General features: G+C 33.3%; 3 protein-coding genes across 3 annotated transcripts; all 3 read right to left on the bottom strand.

The window, feature by feature from the left end:
• Positions 1-631: 631 nt before the first annotated feature.
• LOC113737837 (chitinase 2-like) lies at positions 632-1,798 on the bottom strand. Its single transcript, XM_027264994.2, has one exon. The coding sequence runs from the start codon at positions 1,727-1,729 to the stop codon at positions 809-811; it is 921 nt and encodes a 306-aa protein (XP_027120795.1). The 5' UTR covers positions 1,730-1,798; the 3' UTR covers positions 632-808.
• Positions 1,799-6,414: 4,616 nt separating this feature from the next.
• LOC113737573 (probable peroxidase 61) lies at positions 6,415-9,490 on the bottom strand. Its single transcript, XM_027264781.2, has 4 exons — positions 9,205-9,490; positions 7,465-7,650; positions 7,023-7,182; positions 6,415-6,926 (listed from the first exon to the last, which is right to left on the bottom strand). The coding sequence occupies exons 1-4, from the start codon at positions 9,451-9,453 to the stop codon at positions 6,490-6,492; spliced, it is 1,032 nt and encodes a 343-aa protein (XP_027120582.1). The 5' UTR covers positions 9,454-9,490; the 3' UTR covers positions 6,415-6,489.
• A 2,884-nt stretch (positions 9,491-12,374) lies between these two features.
• Positions 12,375-16,627, bottom strand: LOC113736829 (uncharacterized). Its single transcript, XM_027263999.2, has 3 exons — positions 16,258-16,627; positions 14,354-14,508; positions 12,375-12,725 (listed from the first exon to the last, which is right to left on the bottom strand). Exons 1-3 carry the CDS (start codon positions 16,496-16,498, stop codon positions 12,483-12,485), a joined length of 639 nt encoding a protein of 212 aa, XP_027119800.1. The 5' UTR covers positions 16,499-16,627; the 3' UTR covers positions 12,375-12,482.
• Between the last annotated feature and the right edge of the window lie 4,742 nt (positions 16,628-21,369).

The following is a 21,369-nucleotide window of genomic DNA, read 5'->3' as shown; positions in this document are numbered from 1 at the left end:
TGTGGGAAAGCAAAATTTTGGCCAAGAGTTTTGAGAGACAGTTTGCCGAGAGAGAGACTTTGTGCGAGAGATAAAGAAGAAGCAAAATTTCACTGGGAGGCAAAATGAAGTTTTGAGATTTCACTAAGTGTTTTGGCAAAGGAATCTTCCGCCAAAATCCAACGACGTCGTTTTGTGTTTTAATTTTTTTTGGTGTATCTCACATTTTCGTAAGTGTCATAATAGGGAGTCTAAAGGTACATTATTATTTTTATATCAAATAAAATAAAAAAATTAGAGTATATATTATTGAGTTGATAACTAGTGTCATGATAGAAGTTTTATAATGGCACAAACCAGCAAGTGTCCTTATAGATATGTCAGGAAAGACCATTTTTGTTGTAGTGAATACTTACGGATGGAAATCACCTTTAAAATGTGTACGAGTCATTGCTAGAAGAATCCGTGTACGATTAAGTGGACAATTTGGATCGTAACGGTGTTGATCTCAAGAAAGAAAGGATTGGTATAATATATGGATCCATTGGGCTATAATAACTTTGAATTAATCATTTTAAACTTATGGCTTTAGACCAAAAGTTATTGGACCATTCTAGTAGACCTTATAGCTGAATAATTTGCTACCTCAATCTAAAACAAGAAAGGAAAGCCAGATACATTTCCTGTAACCAAACCATGGGACAAACAAGATTTTTCATGTTGAGTACCAATTTCTACTATAATCCACAGACAGTGATACCAAAGATGGGGACATAGTTTCCTTTAGATGAAATACATCAATAGAGACTAACAACTATACAATACAAGATTAATGAGGGATTGCTAGAAGCGCTTGTGATTGCTTCTCGTACCGAAAACCCTGTGCCTTAGAATCATCAGCAGACCAAACAAAGATCCCACCAAGTTGTCCCTGACTCTTGAGCCTAGTACAAGCTGTAAAAAATCCATCTTGTGGTGATAATCCACCACTTCCATCACTGATGAAACTGGCCAAGATTTTCCCACCATCATAATTGCTTCTTTGCTGAGAAAAATAGTCCATGAACTGATCAACAGTAGTCCCCTGATCATAGGCATAAAACTGGAAATTGACTAAGTCAATAAGTTGGCCATGGCTATTCCAGAGAGCTTGATAATGGCTTTGAACATCATCTTCATCAAAAGGGGCAATTGATGCGAAAGAGATCACCCCATTTTTCTTGAGAGTCGATATAAGTTTACCAATGCATTGAGAAAAAGTGTCAGGATCTGCATGGAAATGCTCGTAGTCAATGTCGATGCCATCCAGATTGTATTGTTGGATGATTTTTGTAAGAGAGGAGACAGCATTGGAAACCCATGAGTCAACTGAAGAAGGCTGGAAATAAACAGACTGACCATCTCCTATACTATCACCTCCTAAGCTTAGAGCTACTTTCACGTTTGGATGCTGACTTTTGATCGCTGAGACAGCATCAGGGCTGAGATTATCCGTGTCCCAGAACACGTTGAAGTTTCCATCTGTTGGCGAGGGAGAAGATGAGGTATCATAATCGATAGCGAATGATAGGATGAAGTGGAAATCGACATTGGAGTGAATTGGCACGTCTGAGAATTTGACATTCTTGAACTCTGCCCCAATGTATTCTCGGAAAAGATTTGATCGTGCTGCTGAAACAGCTTGGATTGAGAACAAATTGATCGTAACTTGAAGAGCAAAAAGACTAATCAGAACTTTGGAGAAATCCATTGAAGCAGATTACATGCAAGTGCTGCTATGTTCTGCTGGAGATTTGGATGTGGAGACCTAGCTAGTGGAATGCATTTATATAGTGATTTGGAGCTGAATCCTCGACGTAAAATATCACTGTACCAAGAACTCAGGTAGATAAAGGTCATCCTCTGTTTTGCCGTAGCAGTTGTACTGCTTATGTGGGAACTAAATGCAAGTATTATAGCTGATCATAGACGTTTTCTGGAATCGGCCCTCTCCAGCTAAGTTCTATCCAGTTCAGTTCGATTAATGTAATATTTACAACATTTATAGTAAATTCAGTACAATTTTAATGTAATATTGAATTTTATACCGATTTAGTTGTATGAGTTGAAAATTTTTATGATTATATCAAATTTTATATAAATTTATTTCAACACAAAACTGGAAAATAGAATTTAACTAGAGCGACCTCAGATCTACGTTTTCTCTGCTGATCTTTACATTTTGGGGAAATATTGACTGCTATTTTGTTCTTTTTCAAGGATGAGAATATTGAGGGTATTTTATTAACTCAATGCGTGTCGTATTCTGTCTGTTTGACATTGATACTCTTCTAGATGGACGTCTATAGACAACAAAATTAGATCCTATGCCGTGGAAGAAAAGAGACGTTGTTCATTCATCAAATAAACCAACTTGAGTAAAACTCGTGCCGCTAATTAATTAAAAAACAAGAGAAGTAACTTACATTGCATTACAAGGCCTTCTGGTAAATCAGATAATTTTCCAAGGTTTTGAAACCCAACCTATTCATTGACTCGGAAAAATAATCGAGTCAAGGGTCACTGTGGGCTAACTGTTATAGCCCATAATTTACCCATAAAATATTAGATAAATATATTAGTTATGTAAATCATTGAGTATTCTTAAAGTTTTTCATTTTGTAAAAGTAATCACGTCAATTATTCTAGTTACATAAATGATATTATTTGAATTTTCGACACAACTTTTATTGATTGAAGTAAGGAGCATTACTTCAGGTTACTTTAGATATTTTAGTAGAGCGCATTTTATGTTTTCAAAAGCTATAGTTTAATATTCAAAAATTAAAAAAAAAATGAAATGAAAAGTCATAATCTTGTAAAAGGAACTAAAATGTGCGAAGTTAGGAATATATTAAAGAGTCAGAAAACAGGTTTTAGTACATATGTAAGTATAAATTACGTGCATGTATTTAGACATCAATAAGTAGTGTTCTTGTGCCCAAATAAAATATCTTAGTTTTTGCTTTTTATGGAAGGAGGGAGCTAGAGAGAAGATTAAGGATAATAAACGGTTAATTGCTTAATGTGTAGTAATTTGGGACAATTATGTATAGGTAATTGATTGTATACGTCTTGACGAACATTTAATTTTAGCATTAATTGAACTACTGATGTTAAACCAGACCGGTTCCCTTCAAACCGGTCCAAGTCAGCGATTCACAAGTTCTTTTTTTTTTTGAAGGAAATTGAACACCTTTTGAAGCCATCCCGGTTTAAGGGGTTAACCAACCCGGAAAACAGTCCAATTGGTGGTTTTTTGGGTCTAATCAGCCGGTTCGACCTGGGTTTATAACCATGTAATTTTTCAGAGAGGAACAAATCAAACGGACTATAGTTTGCTCTTTCTAAGAATCTCCGCTCCTCCTATTTACCGATAGTGCGCTACACTAGCAAAAACAATAGCAGCCACGTCCCCCATTGTGCAGGCGAGGTTCAACTAGCCGAGCGAGGTCAAGCACCAAACGATCTCACTTGCAAAATAAGAAGTGGTTGGGACTAAATCGCTCGGGGTCATTCCAATGCTTAAGTCAATAATAGTCAGGAGTTGTATTGACCAAGTTGAAGTGCCCCCCTCTTGAGTGAGCAAGGGGTTGTATTTATACTAAAAGAGTTGGGGAATAGAATAATGAGATCTATTAGTAGCATGATCTTGTAAGATAAAACATAACGATTATATCAGAAGTAGGATTGAATTATAGGGTGGCTTGTTGTTACATTAATCATATCAATCACCAATCTGATTACAGTGCTCGAATGAACAAGTCATCCTAATGGGGACTGGCAAAACCCAACTTGTCCGAGGTATTCTCGAGGTCAGGATAACCGAGGTACCTCCTGAGTCGAGATGGCCGAGGTATCCAGACCCATCAATACATTCGATTAGGAAAATCTAGAGAATTGCATTCAAATTTTATAATTTATTCCAACTTTTTTTAACTTAATACTTTGCGATATTTAACTGTTGCTATCTGAAAATTCAGCTATGTATAAGAATCCTAAAGATAAATCGAGTGCAAATAAAAACTATCTTAATCATCTCTTGGCATGCATACATGGCACAAGAACTTTTGCATTCTCTAGTTTTATCTGTTTCTAATGGGCTGCAGTTTAGTTATTGTGATCACTCATGAAGCCTTGATTCTCTTAATCTTTCGGTTCAGGATAATAAAGTCTAAAATCTTCTGTCGCATGGTTTGAGGCTGTCCAAGAATTCTTCTGGCAAGTTAGGAGTAGCCAAAATCTTCTTTCTTTCACACATTGTTTGTGTAAATTTAGCCGCCACTCATCAGCAGTAGTTACGGACATGCATGAAACTGATGAGGGGCTCAGGCAGAAACTAGCTTGAGATGAGATTTAGGCTGCTTTTGATAAAATTGAAATCTGAAATCTGAATCTATTAAGGTACCAAATCATCAAGTAATGAAATCTTAACATTTGAGTGTATTGTGTATTAAATAATAAGTGACCAGTTACTTTTAGAGTAAGTTTTGCCTAAACAATTTAAATCGCTTAGGGTCCATTTGGGATTGTGATATTTTATTGAAGAGTACTTCTCTAGTAGAACTTTTGATAAAAGTACTTATCAACTGCTTAAGTGCTTTTAAATTTATTGTCTGGAGACATAATTCAATAAGTGTTTATTGTATTGGATAATGTGTAATTCGAAAATTTTTTAAAGTATTTATCTCTTTATTTGGTTCATAATATAGGATAAGATGATTAAATTTGATATTTTATTTTTTAAATCACAAAAGTTACTCTAAAAGCATCAAATTTGAACTTCTGCTAAAAATGCTTTTAACATCAAAAGCTCTACTCCTAATTTTATGGGATGATGTTTACCAAATAATTTAAAAGTACTTTTAATACCTAAAATTACTTTTTTATCAAAAACACCGCAACCCCAAATGGGACATTAGGCCTGGTTTGACAATCCAATTCGATATTTACTTAATGGATGAGATCTTAGCATGTTAAGATATGTTTGATAGCAAAAAATATATCATCTTAATTAATTAAGTGGGTTTAAATTATGTAGGCAAAATTTACTCCAAAAAATAAATGATAAACTATTCACTTATTACTTAATGTAAAATACACTCAAATGTTAAGATTTCAGTATTTATAATTCAATAACTTAATGAATTTAGATTTCATATTTTAATTTTGTCAAATATAAATATTCTATTTTTTGTTATTAAACATGTTTGAATTTTAAGGACTAGACTTATTTAAGTTTAAATATTGCATTAGATTATCAAACAAGCCTTAACGTGCAAAACATGGTTTGTGCTCTTAGGAGTTATATGAAATCTGGCTTAAAGAGACTTGTTTAAGAGCCCATGAGATGGCTGTTAGTGCAATATGAATCGACTATGTGGCTGATCTAAGTGCTGTTATCGATGTCATTCATCAGTGGTGGGTAATCTAACTAGTGGTGATCGCAAGTCGTTATCGATAGCATACTGGTACTGATGACAGATGATAGTGATACAGCTGATTTTGGCATGAGAGTTGCTAGCTGATGAAACAGTCATGAGAAGAGGTTTACAACACCATAGATTACGATGGTGGCTAATTTGGTGAAATTGTGGTTGGCAAAATAGCGACTAATCTAGTGGAGTAGGGGACCTTAGAAGATAGAGAAACATAGGAAAATCATCTGGAACCAGTTAGTCATCATCGCAGTTACTACAAGAAATCTCAACTATAAATACTTGGAGACAAGGTAAAAAAGAGATAATTCTCAAAAACAACGAAAAATGACTATTTGAAGAACCTGTCTAGTTCCTTTAGGATTTAACTCTCATTTAGATTTTCTACACATTACAATTAGAACTAGACTCAACTTTATTGAACTTTCTTTCGTCATTTGTGTAAATCTACATTGTTGAGGCAATCATGGGTCTACCTCTTTTTTTTTTTTTTTGGTTGAAGCTGATGGCGAGTTTTATTATGAGAAATTTTCATCAATTTCCTTAATTATTTCTTTCCATATCAGTCACTATTGCACAAGTAGTTTAAATCCATGAGCTGATCAAGGCAGGACAAATAACAATCTATGATAAGTCAGATTTAGGTCCACTTCCTTTATATTTATTTTCGAGTTTTCAATCAGTTCTTTTAGGTTTTAAATCAACTTTGTTACTTCTATTAATTTCAATTACTACACGCTTAGCAACGCAATCGATTTAGTTCATCCGCTTTCAAAAATTAGCCTGAAGATACATATTTAGATACTGTTGACTGTCTATTAACAATTCTTTGAGAGTAAATCAACAAATATTTGTAGAGGCTTTGTTTGCTATGATTTACTATAACATATCATCATAGAAATTCTTGATAGCGTTATATTTTAGGGAACATTGGACCTTGAATGTTTTATTGCTCGGATGTTCTTCTTCATCTTGTTTAATACACTTGTACAAAAATAACAAATAACATGTATAAACTTAGGATAAATCAGCTCTACTTGATGCTAGGATTATTTCCATTTGTGAAACGGCAATTCAGCCGTATTTCCCCCTTCTTCCCAGTCAAAACTCTAAGGCCTCCCATTCTGCTTATTGACAAAGCAAATTCTCTGCGGAATTGCTCGAAATATTTTGCATATGCATCAACCAGCGAGTAGTTACCCCACAATACCTGCTGATCAACTCCAAGAACAGCTTGATAGGACTGTACCCTTTTGTAGTAGCTGTTGGTAAACTTGTATCCCGGGCCATTTTCAGGGTTTAAATAGACAAGAGGATCTTCTTTCCCTTTTTGTGTATTGGGAGGGCATTGCTGTCTCAGATCTTTCAGTAATGACCTCTTCATTCTGGGGTCTGGTTTACCTGTGCTCTTGAAATTGTAAAGGCGATCCCTGATGAACTGGCAATGTGTTCTTCCCATTGTATGTGCCCCTGGAATACCAATCGGAAGGAAACAAAATCCATTTAGTTGCCCATTGACCTAAGTTTTATCAACATGTCAGAACTCAGAAATCAAGAAAGCATTACCTAAGAGTGTAACCAAGTCTTGCTCATCCAAACCTTTAGAATTGGCATAGGTCACCACTGTGTCCCAGGAACTTGAAGGTGAGGGGTAGTCTACCCAAGCAGCATTTGATTCTAGTCCATCCCTTCTCCCCAAGAACACAGGATACGAAGGTGCACCTGCCTGTTTATTGCACCATTTCACAAAAAGTTAGTCTAAATGGAGATTGTTTTCAAAAAGTGAATTTGTTTATCTGTACTGTCATCTTAAAAGCCAATTTATTTTGTGTATTTTGATCTTTTTTGCATTAATCAGATGTAATTTAAATTCTTATCAAGTGTATGTGAGATAAGTACAGTTTTCTTTGCAGCAAAAGTGCATATAAATAGTATTTATATAGGGCAAATTCTATGAGCTCAGACACTTGTTTTTCAGTTTTCTTTGAATTGAATATGTAGAAATTACCAGATGAGCAGCATCCCTAGCAGCAAGGTTAAGGATGTCAGCACAAGAGACAGCTCCAGGACATCGGATCTCGAGGACAGTCTTAATTTTGTCAATGATTTCGAATATTCTTTCTCCAAGCCCTGAATTCTGCGGTGCATTTTTCTCTGCATATCGACCATCTAGGAGAATTGAACCATCACAACCCTGCAGAAAATCAATGCACTAATCAGTTTTTGGAAACCTATATAACCATTTGAAGAACACAATAAAAACTAAATAACTAAACCTTTACTAACTAAAAAGAAATTAACAGTGGTCAGAGCCATTAAGATTTTTCCCTATTGTGTTTTTTGGTTTCATTTCTTAAGTCGATCAAAATCCCTGGAAATGATTAAGTGAATTTGGATTCAATTGGCAGACTAATTTGGCCAGTAATCCTAGTAAGATTATGAACAATAACCTATTGTAGTCAATCTTGTTGCGGGTGTAGTTAAAAGATTAAACAATGATGAAACTTTCCCCTATTTGATAGCATGCCGATTCTGATGTTTATGACCCCTCCAGATTTTGCGTGAATATTTCACGCTTCATGTGACAGTAGCAGAGAAAATGTCTTCTTGCCAGCAGGATAATGCTAGTATATATAACGTTGGCCATCTCCAAGCACAGAACCAGCAACATTTAAGGACTAAGCATAGCATTCTTTCAAATGACATTAACCAACTCGTTGGAATTGAAAAATTCTCTAAATTTATAAACAACTTAGGAATCTGATCATTTTGCATGTGAGATTGAACTTTTTTTATCAAATACAATTTGTAGTGGTTAGATTCGAGCCTAACACCTCTAGGGCTGAAGTTACTATCTTTGCCAACTTATTTGAAATAATTGAACATTAGTGGAGGAAAACTGTGAAAGCCAACACCACAGATGTATGTTTTTGTTGCTCTACCTCTGAAAGTCAATTTGCAGCAACCATATTGAAAAACGTAGTTTTTATAACTTGATCATTGAATGATTAGATTTCACAAACGTAGTGATTAACTACTTCCACCGTCTAACTAAGATTATCATCTTTAGATTTGGGATGGGGTTCAAAAAAAACATTTTGGAGGATGAAATATTTAGTGATAATCTATATGTAGTACAAATGAGACAAGGATCTTGGAATTTGGTAGAAGATAATAACGACTTTATACATATGTGAAAAGTATACTATAAGTCCCAAAATAGCTAGTGTGATAACATCTAATCATCCAGAAGACAATTCATATGATTTATGAAGAGCCTGTAGCCTCTCAAATGCGGTTCCAACTAGCCTCTAATTCCAAGTTCGGCAGTGTTATTACAGATTAAGAGTTTTTGCTCGAAGCAACTTATATACAAGAAACACATTTAAGCACATGAACCATGCTATTACAGATTTAGGGTTTTTGCTCAAAGCAACTTAGACAAGAAACATATTTAAGCACATGAACCATACAATTTACCTACAATATTTCCCTTTAACAAGAGGGATTTGGTGATTACAACATTTGTCAAACGTGATTCTCATAAGAGTAAAGGTCAAGTCACAATAGTCGAGCTTCTAACCGGAAAGACGCACATCTAATACTATATCAAGTCCGTTAAATGCAAGTAAAGAATATCATTTCAAGTTCAAGAAATTAGCAAAATCATTGTTCCAAGAATTTCCCCTAGCCCAAAAATATAAAACTATTATAATGGAATATTAGCTATGAAGAAGATAGTACGTACATTGACCATGCAGTCTGCATAGAGCAATTTGAAAAGCTTAGCAGTGATGCTCTTATCTTGATTCCAGAACAAAGTCACCTGGTGCTTCACAAATGCCTCCACATTCGCACACGTATTCAGTTTCTTATAAAAATGGCGAGTTAGCGGACGGTCCTCCGGTGGTAGTGTCACGGCGGCGCGCAAATATCCGATGTGCAAGCTCATTGCTAGAGCTAGAAGAGAGAAGAGCAAAGCCCCACCTCTCTCCATCTTCAACAATATTGCTTGCTTCTATATATAAATTATATACGCTATGAAACAGGAATGAGCTCGTATTTTCTTGGTTATAAATGGTACATGGACCTATATATAGAGTTGGTTTACGTAACATGAAGGGTTATTCTAAGGTGGAAAATCATGAAAACTAGCACAAATCTAGGTGTTGAATATGTTTGACTAATTGTGCTGTTTTGATGTTTTCCACGTTTCTTAGTTAATAAATTAGGGTTTTTTGTCACCGATCATAACGGCACATTTGAAGAATTATTTTGGCACTTTACACAGGCATCGAGGGCTTAAGCTTCCTGTACGCCACATCTAAATATTCTCAAGTGTCATGAAAGCGTTTACAGTAAGATTACGTGTATATTGGAAGTTACTCTACTGAGTTTCTGAGTATATTGCACTCTTCTTTATTATATATTCAATTTTCACCCTTGAAATTTTTGACCACCAAGAGATTCTAAGCCATCATCTTAAGTTTCTATGCTTTATTGAATTTTGAAGGCAATAATCTTTAATCTTTATAATCATTTAATTGTTTTCTTATCAACCTCCCAAATCAATTCACTTTTTTCTTATAGTATGCAAATTACATTATGTGGTATAAAGGTAAAAAATCCATTATAAACTTACTTATTCAAGTTTTGCAAAAACATTAATTGGTAAGGTGCATGGAGAATTAATGCTACTACAATAAATGTATGGCCTTCATAGTAATGATTTTATGTTGAGAATGCTGATACTGAGAATCCACTATTAGTAACAGCGGTATCTATGCTGGGGAGAATGCTCCCCAAATTATGCCTTCTTGGGGAGAATGACATGATGTACATTGAAGATATAATGAAAAAAGGGTATCTATGCTTTTGATTGCAAAAACCCAGAAATTGAGGATTAGGGGGATTTTTTTTTTTTTTTTTTTTTGTTAATTTAAAGGAGAGACTCCTAAACCTTACAAGGAAAAACAGGGAAATGAAAAGGTTTGAGAGAAGAATAGGAGGAAAAGTTATTTATAAAGAATTTGGAATCACAAGGTGTTGGTTTTGAAGCCTAGTTTTCAACCTTAAGAAAGGGAAATTAAAAAAGGAAAAAAAAAAAACTGTTAATGAGAAGAGAAGAAACTTTTATACAATCTATTAGGAAGAGAAAATTAAGTTCTTTCAATTGTTTGTGAGGCAGAAAAGAAAAGTTTAAGTATTTGCATGGAATGCAATCTAAGTTTGAACTTGTATGCTAGTGTTAAGGTTGAAAAACTAAATCAAACATACGTGCCTCCTCAAAGATTTCCATTCATTTGTATATCAAATATATAATATTTTGCTGCTGCAAAAACAAACATAAATACCCCAAGAATTTTTCCTATTCAATTAATTGTCAGACTAGTTTCAATTTACACAAATGATGTTCTTACATCTTCGCTCATTATATAATATTAATCTTTGATTTAGATCTTTTACACCCTAAAGTTCTTACCAATACAAGAAGGAAACCGTTTGAAGTATCCCATGATACAAGTATTATCACATCTCACACTTCTTCTAATATAAAGAGCAGTTATGAAAAGAGTGCAAGCTAATATGTAAACCCCACCCCAGTTAAGCATTCCTTGCCATACAAAATAGAAGCTAGTTCTAAATTTTAGTACCTTGGTCATGAAGCATTAAACTCATTAAAAGTTCAACTCAAGAATAATGAACTAAATAAACAACTAGGACTTTCTTGCAGAAATTGGTTGACATTTTTGTGTCAACGGACTTTCTCAGCATTTTGGCTAAGATCAAGGAGTAGATGCATATGTGATTTCAATACACGATTTGTTCTTTTGACTGTCATGAAAGTTCCTTTTTTTAGTTGAGATAAGGAACTTTATTAATTGTGTTTCTTATTTAGTGTCCTATGGGCACAAGACAAGTACACCAAAAAAAAAAAAAAAAGGTGGATGCACTATCAAATTTCTAAAATTATCATCCAAAACATAAAATATGAGTACACACTTTAGCAAAAATGTTTACCCTCTCCCTAAAAGTGGCACTGAAACATTTCTTATCTTGTATCTTTAAAGCACATAATAAAAGAATTGTTATCAATTTTTTTTTTAAATCTTGTGCACTTAAAATACACAACTAAAGAGTTCTCATTAGTCTCATATTTTGCTTTACCTAGTTTATATATTAATTTTGACTCTGATTATTGCATTTCCTCAAAGAAAAAAAAAGCCAAAAGATTCTCATCCAGTAGGGCAAAAGTGCAAGTTGCAAATAGAAAACAATTATTCACAAGTTTATAAATTGAAGTTAGCTTCTGGAGGATGCTTAATGAGTCATGGAGTATAACATACACTGAGTGGAGAATAAGGATATGTGAAAGCAGTTTATTGCTGGCCGACCACGGATTCGGTATAGTTGTCCATTAGCAAAGTTTGTTTGCTTTTATGGAATTTGCCATCAGGTGGTCCATTGAGAACAAAACTTCTGTTGCAATTAAATGGCTTTGATGATCAGTGGGGAAAAAACAACCAAAACCACAAACCAGTACTGTTAAGGTTGACATTGGGCTGATTGAGTCATGATTGGATGTGTCATAGAAGATGATGCATTAGAAATGGTTATGGCCTAATTACCAACCTATTATTGTGTTATTTCTATCGTTAGTTCAAATTACAGTGGGAATATGCAAAAGAAAGTAGTTCTTCAATTGTTTCCAGAACCGCTTGATAAGGTACCTTAGGTAATTATATTTATGACATTCCTTGTTCAACTCCAATCGTCCCTTTTCTCTCTCTTATAAGGTTTGGAATCTTCCTTTTTCACTTGAAATGCAGTCAAAGTTTATATCAAAGTATTCTTTGTGTAGATAATTCCTTGCAATTATGTTTTTTAGGATCATCCAATGTATTATACTAGAACGGATGAACAAAGGCTAAAATATCTTCTACAACTTTTCAGGCACAGTAGATAACAGATGAAGATTTTCAAAATAAGTTAACAATTAAAACATTTATAGATACATATAGGCAATCAGTCCTCATTTGATGCCCCTAAAACAGGATCATCGTTTGTAGGTCGCGGACTTGTATTTGATTGCACAGTTTTGTCTGCAGGAGTTACAGAATTGACAGCAGATTGTGTGATTTCTGAAGCAACACCATTAGTTACTGGTGGTATATTTGTTGATGTCGATTTGGGAATAATTCCTTGTGCTTCCATAGCCTCACGCGCAGCTCTCTCTTTGGCCTTTTTAGCTCTTTCTAATACTTCCTCCTGCAAGACCATCAAATTGCTTCAGAACCATTTTCCAGAAGACAATTTCGTAAGAGTACCAATATCAATGGAGTGAAGAAAAAAAAAACTTGTAATAAATGGTTTAGGCAGTCACTTTGAAATCTTGATAAGTAAGCTTGCATTCTGCAAAGTGTTTATAGTCAACTAATCATGCTGGCAACTTCATACAGTTCTCATTCTTGGGGCTGGTCCCAATTTAGATCACCTAACAGTTTCCCTTCAAAAATCTTGCAAGTATCATACATCCATTAACTTCCAGGTTCTCCTTAGCTTCTACACTATACATTCTTGCAAGTCTTTGATTAGCAAAACGGTAGTGTTTCTGTTAATTACCAGAGCAGAAAAGAGAGGCGGCATTTGACACTGTCCTAGAGTTGCCTATATTGGAGTAAACTACATGTCAAAATAAAACTTGCACACGACTATTGGGGTCATTGGGACTTCTATTGTTGCAACCGCATTGTTCATCCAATGGTTCTTGCCTATGTTATCAAGAGAAGGTAATGTCATCAAAATTAATTCAAATCACCTCCACCAGACTGATGTAAAGGCATCCAGATAAATAGAAGACACAGAAAAGATTACAATTATATCCAGCTGGGGCTTCTGTCACAGCATTTTGGTATATTACGGAGGCTACTGTAGTCAATAGCACTTGGTCTTGCATGTAAAGTTGTTTAGTTAGCTGATGGCATGAGTATTTCAACTGGCTACACTAACTGTCCAATCACTATACAGCATTATCAACTTAAACAGAGAATTAAGAAGACTATATGGGCAGTCAACAACTTTCCTCAGTATGAAATAACAAGAAAAGCAACGGAAAAAGCAATGCAGTGGACTTCAACAATGGCTCTCCTCTTTATTGATTTTGTTTATGTTCCTTGAAAAGCTGTTGCCAGATAACAGGGAGGCAATCTATCTTTTACACCAGTCTATATGGCAATTCTAGTACAAACTTGGTTAACAGTTGGAGAGAAACGTCAGATATGTTGAAAGCTCAATTGCTCAAGTATCTTCTCTATTTTATATGAAGTGGCACCTTTGATTAAAAAGAGAGCCAACTCCATTAGTAGGAGATAACAGAAGGTATGACTCAGTAAAAATCTCAAAACATTCTTAAGCGCAGGTTGCACAACATCTACTGGAGTAGCTATTGATATTATTTGCTCAATTCAGTTTACCAAGATTACTCAAGACCAATTTAACACACAGTAAGGTGAGAATGACCCTCAAGCATGATAGAATTATGTTCAGATTGTGCCCTTTTGAACAAGTTCAGTACTGTATAAATGTTTATGTTTTTCCCATGCACATAAAGATCATTCCTATACTCTTTGTGCCACCTATGAGTCTAAGGAAAAATACCATATACTTTTACTTGTGGGAGCTCCATGTACTTAGCCAGGAGGTTCCTGCTACCATTTCCCATAAACATTGTCCAAGAAAAAGATGAAGACAACAATTTATATATATACTACATGTGCATTCTACAGAGAAAACTGTTCATTGTAAAGTTCTATTGCCAGCCCGAGAATAACAAGAGATATCAAAAACATAATGCTTTTAAAACTATTATGCTAAGTCTGATGTAAACAACATTGTACCTGGAAGTCCTGAACCTGCTTTTGTTGCTCCGCTTGCAATCTGCCAACGGCACTCAGAAATTCACCAACAGCAGACTCTATACGCTCATTAACTGACTCTGCTAGAGCCTTCCCAAGGAAAAATGCATCAAGGATGGTTTTGCTGTCATTATCACCTGCCAAATTAAGCAGTTTCAAGTCATTGTTGCAGCAGGGAAAAAGGTCTTTGACTCAGAAGTATGACTATCTTCAACTTGTAATTTGTTTAGCATGAACCACCTTCAACTCATGGCAAAGGAAGAGATCTCAAAACCAAGAAAAATTCTTTGCCAGCTGGAAAAGGGGGAGGGAGAAGCTGGGGGGGGGGGATGTCAAAGCATTTTCTCAGGCTGAATTGCATTATAAATTTCTGCAAGGCATTACCACAATGTATAAGACACACAGACAGAGCATCTAGTAGAACGACATAGAAAGATAATGATGGAGTTGATATCACATCGCAATTAACAACAAAAGAAAGCAAAGAAACAACAATCAATCTATTACTTTCATCTAGGACATTGATGCGTTAGAAATTCGCTAGGTTATAAGAAATTCCATGTCTGAGCTTTGTTCTTTTATTTTTTTTCCCCATTTTTCAGATCAACAACATTTCACATGAGCAAATATGGATGCATATCAGGGGAAAAATAATCCCATTAAGAACCAAAAAGAAAATTAAGAAAACAGACAAGATCAAATTTCTGTATGCAATGGTAACCAGAATGAAAGACATTTCAAGACAAAGCAGAAAACAATTGTCCTGAAGTTGGGAAAAGGAACATACAACCAAGCAAATCGGTTTAGAAGAAGAAACTGTTGCAATTCCTATCTTCGTCATGCGTGGCACATAAAGCCCAAGCTTTACAATCTTTCCAAACTCATTCTTACAAATCATTCAAAATTGATTTCCATGATGTTCAAATTACTGCTTAGCAAACCCACCCCTTATCAAGAACTAAACAAACTATCCTACATATCCATCCTGAAAATGTGACAACAAAGGAAAAGACAATCTTCTGTCCTAATTTTGCACATAGATAAATTCCTAGGCCTTTAAAAACAAAACTATTCAGAGTAGAGCTAACAGCATTTAGAAATCTGAAGTTCTAATAGTCAGCTAGTATATATAGTTGGAGTGAAAACCTAGGACAAGAACAGTAAAGAACAACAAAGTCCCTCAACCTATTTAACCTGTTGTCCCGTTGTGATAATGCTCACAGAAACTATGGAGTATCTCAATGATTTTGGAAAGGAGAATTAACACAAACTCCATCAGACAGCATTTCAAGAGGCAATTTTTCCAACTATCCTTTTAAGAAGCAGACTCGAGAATTGAGATGGTACTAGCTAGTGGAAAGCCAGGGAGATATTTATTAAGAGCGCGCAATTTTTGTCTTGTACATTGTACAGTAATTAGTAGGTTTCAAGATTGATGCCCTGAATAATAATCTGCTGCAAATTACACCCTCTTAGCGATCCCTTTCTGGTAAGTATCTCATACTCTTTTTTTACCGTTCTTTGGAAGCAGATAAAACAATTGTGAGACTAATGTTTTATGCATTCGTTCAAAGTTCAGGGAATAACCATCATCCACACTTATTCAGCTCTAAGACTTCCAACTTTTAGCAGGCTAAAACATTTCAATGAATTTCAAGAAATGCAATTATCTTGAAGAAAGATAAGCTGCTTAAAGCAGCAAATTACAGTCCTTCACCTAACACTCATCCCGAAACCAAAATGCGCAAAAATATAAACCCTTTGAAACCAATGAACACAAAATAGCAACTCAACTGAAACAAGTATTCTTCTTCTTACCGAAAACCCACAAAACCAAATCAACAATTAAGCGTGAATATGCGGCAATTATAGATGAAAAGTGATACCTGGACCAGGAGGACCACCAGGGCCAGTGCTACTGTTGCATCTCAAGAAGCTGATTCTTGAAGGCTTTTCTGACCCGCTTTTACTAAGCTTGAGATCCCAGAAGAAGAGGGAATGAACAGATTTAGATGAGTAACTCCATGATTGGTAAGTGCCACATCGTTGGAGGGGCTTCGATGGAATACGAGGTGGCGATACCACCACTGATGGTGGTGGTGGGGAAGCTATGAATCCCCTGCTCATCTTTTTATCTGGTTCAACTCCCTATAATTTGTTGGACCTACCGACGGACTTGTTAAGCCTTTTTCCTAAAAGAAAAAAAAAACCCACGAACTTGTTAAGCATTTTTTTTTTTGGTAGAAAAAACTAGATGGATTCGATTTCAATCATTGCTACTATCAAGATATCATAATTTGGCAAGTGGTTTTTTTTTTTTTTTTGTTCTAACAATTTGTAGGACAAAAGGAGCGAATCCTTATACTATATAAAAACGAGTTTAGAACTAGATTTCAACCGTAGGGATGAGGCTATTTTGGGAATGTGAGAGTGTTTGAAGAGTTATTGGAACATTGAGTACAAGTCATTATAACTTTAATTTCACTATAATTACTTATATGACCTTTCAGACATTTAAGGTTAGGGGTAGGTTTGGTATGTTACAATGTTTGGTACCAAATTGAGTATCAAGTACAAATGAATAAAGGTTGTATTTTGATAAAATTACATAAAAGTCCTTTTAATCATTTGTTATACTAACATCCAAGCCTTCCAATTTCCTAAAACCTTTCTCATCTGTTAAGGAATTAATTGGATGTTACATAATTGGATTTTAATTACAATTAATTAACTTAATTATTATCTGAACAATCAATTATCATATTTATGTCCCCATGTTTAGCCGATACCCTTTCTTCTTTTTCGGTTTCACCTCTTTGATTTTATTATGGCTATTAAATATTTGGTGGAATTTATAGCTTTTCCTTTAAATTGAGGTGAGTTATTTGGGTTTGTCTTCTTCGATTGTAGTTTTTTTTTTTCTGATGATTGGTTTATTCAAGAACTCCATATAGTTTGCCTTTTGATACTTCTAATTTCAAAAACTGACTAATTGTATTGTTTTTCTTAGTAGATCCCAGAGATTCTGTCTCTGGTCAAAGTACAATTTGAGATAATGTTGTCACTTTCTAAAATAATCAGAAAAGCAATTTTATCATCTTCTCCTCCTCAGCCAAGGTATTATCTCTTTATTTAAGTCAAATAACCTTATTTCTCATGAACTTTCTCCTATTATTCTTGACTCCAGGGATCTTTTGACTACATTCTAGCAGTTATGGTTCAAGTAGTTATTTTTTCATGTAATATGATTTGGAATTCAGCTTGTGTTTATTTTAATTGGGAATTTTATGATTGTAAAATTTATTAACTTAGAATTTTGTACTTCATTGAAACTAAAAAAGAAAATTAATCATGCTACATAGTACTAAGATGTCATTTACACTCTATTTGCTTTCCATGTTATGATCTCGTTCTTGTATTATACCATTTATATAGTTTCAAATACAAAAAATTTGTTTTTTTATGCTATCTAAAAGAATTTGTAGTGGAACTTGATGAGTTTAAATGCTTTAGCTACAGCACCATTTTGATTGCATTGTATTAATTCATTTACTCATAATTGTATGTTGTACAATGATAAATAATGTTTATTGATTTGATTGAAGCAGCTATTATCCATAGTTCAAACGAGTCAATTAAGTAGAGATGTTATATTGAATACTTATACAAGTAAACATTGGAAAATATCATTAAGCAGTTTCTACCTATAGTTTGCAATTCGAATTCATATGAGGAATTTCTTTTGATTTTAGTTACCATTTTCTACAATTTCAAATTTAGAAAATATTATTTGCACCAATTTTTTATAATCAAGATAGTTTCAATTCAGATCTTTAACAATTATGCAGATTTGAACTTATTTATAAGATTATAAAGAAATGCCCCTAGCAAAAAACACCAAATCTGAATAGTTTCTACAAAACTTTGAAAAAGACCACTTAAGTTTCTTATCTATCTATTATTTTTTGGCATTATTATCTCTGTAAGAAACATGTGATTAAGTCGTATTATACCCACCAAATTATATAAATAGTTTGTCAAAAATAAAATTATTTTAGATTAGATTGGACGCAAAGTGATTGATGGATAAACTTGACTTGATAATTCAAATTGAGTTTAAGTCGAGAGAGAAATCAGAAGCATTGCTTGAGGGATCTTTCACGAAACATATATAGATTCGAGAGATGAAGGGTCCAATTGATACTTTAAAATGTTTTATCATCTTGGATAAGTTTTTGAGGAGACCTTTAGATACTTTTCAATCGCACTTCAAACATTCTTACATTTTCAAACTACCCTTATCTTTGCAGTTGAAATTCAAACATAACCTTTGATCACAACGGATTCTTATATAGTATAACGATAAGGATGTCTCATTGCACATTATTTTTATTGACTCACTATGTAACTTATGATTTTTCTATTAAAATCACATGATAAAATCATCATACTTCAGTTCCTATATTACAAAATATTAAACAATAATTATTAATTATCTTGAATCACAAGCACCAAATTCCCACGCGTCGCGCGGGCTGTCCCTCCCTAGTTACCAGCATATTGTTAAGCTGGTAAGTGGTTTTTTTTTTTTTTTTTGTCTAACTATTGTAGGACAGAAGCAAGAAATAATAATTGCTATTAATTAGGGCAAATCAAGTTGTTCCTTTGCTTATGAATTCATGAGGAGAATGCAGTCTTATAACCCAAGGGACAAATAACACTCCATCCTTTTAAACAAGTTGTAATTCATGGTAAATAATTGGGATAATTTCAGAAATCTCCTATGAGGTTTTGGATGGTTTCACTTAACATTTTTAAAATTTTAAAAATATCACTTACCCTCTTACTTTCAAATTTTTGTAACATTCTCAATCCAATTCTTCAAGAGAAAGTTATTTCATTCCAAAGTTGCCCTTTATTGTGATCCCTTAGCTGTAATGACAAAATCAATTTAAAATCCTTTTATGTTTGAAAACTTTATGGATGTATTTTTTAGTAAAAAATTATAGGTTTAGAGTTGAGAAATGCTTTAACAAATCTTATCTATAATATGGAGACAAAATTTTAAATTGAAAAATCATAAATAATTAACAAAGAATGTAAAAACTATTTGAAATATTGTAAAGATATGAAAAATAATTTTTTTCATCTTCTAAACATCTCAAATAAATTCTAAATGTATTTTTTTCCCTTTTCTAAATTTTCAAGCCATTAATTCAAATAAATAAAATTAAAGATTCTAAACAATTCGTAAAATTTATTAAATTCAATCAAAATATGTTACATAAAAAGAAAGATTTTTGTCATTTGATAATCTAAGGGCATGTGGTAAACATATGGATAAATAAAGGCTGGACAAATACTGAAGTTTTTAAATTATAACTAGTCTTCTAAATTGGAACACTTTTGTAGAAGAAATCTACATTTTTGTCAAAAAGATAATAACAATAATATCGGGTTTATTTCTTACTATGTGACTTTAGAGTACCAAATAGACAAACCTTAAATGAAAAAAAATTACTTTGTCATTTGAAAACATGTTAAATAAAATTTTATTATTTGTTTCTACTTTAAAAAGCATATTATTTATGGTTGCAATTATTATATGTTTCCTTTCAAAAAAGAACATCTTCATACGTTTTGTCCTGATTTTTAACGTATGATTATTATACTTACAATAAAAAAAAATTAAGGCAATGAAAGGGCATTGTTGGAAAGAAATTTTTGCTCTTTCTTAAAATGAGTATTTTAATCATAAAATTTGAATTGGGTTAAGAATGTTACAAAAATTTGAAAATAGGGGAGATAAATTATATTTTTTAAATTTTAAGGGTAATAAGAGAAATTATTAGAAACCTCAGGGGAGGTTTATGAAATTACACCTAAATAATTTAATAATTTTATAACATCCATGTAATATGTTGCTATTCATTTCATTTTTTTTTTATGTTCAACAAAAAGCGATTATTTTTATAAAAATGTCTTTATTCCTCTATTTAAGTTATATTTATTTAATTTGATTTCAATTACTTTTGTAGTAGGAGGAATGTATTACACCTTATTGATTTTATACAAAATGTTTCAAATGTCGCAAAGAAAGTTCCTGATTTGGTAAAGCCATGATTAGTTGGACGTGGATTCAAGAACTTATTAAAGCTTGTGGATCCTCCTAATCATTTGTCCACATTGTTGACAGCTATAGTTGATTTTTATGATGTTGAGAAAGGATGTTTAGTTTTCAATGGACAAGAGTTGTTTATTGACAGAAATTTGAATGATTGCTAGGAGCAAAAGTTATCTAAATATTACTTACAACAATAAATTTAAAGTCGTGGATTATTTGCCTTCCATATAAATCACTTTCCCTCCCGGGGAAAAAGATTCAATCTTTTCTAAAACTTGTAATTTGAAGCTATAATTAATATTAACATCAAAGAGACAAAGACATAACTCGAGAACTAATGACATAAAATATCAAGTTTTGTACTCTCTGATGGATGATTTTTTTTTTTTTTGAAAGAAAGAAATTTTCATTCATTCATATCACGTAATGCTGCATTTACAATATGAGATAGAAAATTTTCCTACCATAATTACTCTATTATCCAGGTTTAAGGCAGCTAGCAAGTGAGCAAGGTATTCCAAGCTCTGCAATTTTATTATTTAATACTCATATGTTTTATATGCCTTGTGCATTTTTGTTCAATAAATTGTTAATGACTTTCAAGAACTTCAACATTTTAAATAGTTCCTTATTTTTCTCAAGGAAATCTTTTACCACTATAAAAATCTAATTCAACCTAGCAATTGACTTCTTATTAATGTATAACGAGTTTTTTGCTAAAATAACACTCTTTCTAAAAAATATTCCCAATATGATTCACTTTCAAACTTTATTCCCATAATGATGTTATTATTGCCACCTAATTATCCTGATTGCCACGTAGGATAACAAGAAAGGAAATTTTTGATCTAGTTTATAGTTTCCAACATGAGCT

Source organism: Coffea arabica, chromosome 3e, assembly GCF_036785885.1.
Source record: "Coffea arabica cultivar ET-39 chromosome 3e, Coffea Arabica ET-39 HiFi, whole genome shotgun sequence".
Taxonomy (NCBI): Eukaryota; Viridiplantae; Streptophyta; class Magnoliopsida; order Gentianales; family Rubiaceae; genus Coffea; species Coffea arabica.
The sequence above is the reverse complement of the archived record's forward strand: the minus strand, read 5'-3'. Positions and strand labels throughout refer to the sequence as shown.

Excerpts from the sequence above, each read along its gene's own strand:
- LOC113737837 (XM_027264994.2), bottom strand. The coding sequence starts at position 1,729 with ATGGATTTCTCCAAAGTTCTGATTAGTCTTTTTGCTCTTCAAGTTACG.
- LOC113737573 (XM_027264781.2), bottom strand. The coding sequence starts at position 9,453 with ATGGAGAGAGGTGGGGCTTTGCTCTTCTCTCTTCTAGCTCTAGCAATG. Across the intron at positions 7,183-7,464 it reads CTAGGGATGCTGCTCATCTG|GCAGGTGCACCTTCGTATCC; the intron begins GTAATTTCTACA and ends TGCAATAAACAG. Across the intron at positions 6,927-7,022 it reads AGACTTGGTTACACTCTTAG|GGGCACATACAATGGGAAGA; the intron begins GTAATGCTTTCT and ends TTGGTATTCCAG.
- LOC113736829 (XM_027263999.2), bottom strand. The coding sequence starts at position 16,498 with ATGAGCAGGGGATTCATAGCTTCCCCACCACCACCATCAGTGGTGGTA. Across the intron at positions 14,509-16,257 it reads TGGTGGTCCTCCTGGTCCAG|GTGATAATGACAGCAAAACC; the intron begins GTATCACTTTTC and ends TTAATTTGGCAG. Across the intron at positions 12,726-14,353 it reads AGCAGGTTCAGGACTTCCAG|GAGGAAGTATTAGAAAGAGC; the intron begins GTACAATGTTGT and ends ATGGTCTTGCAG.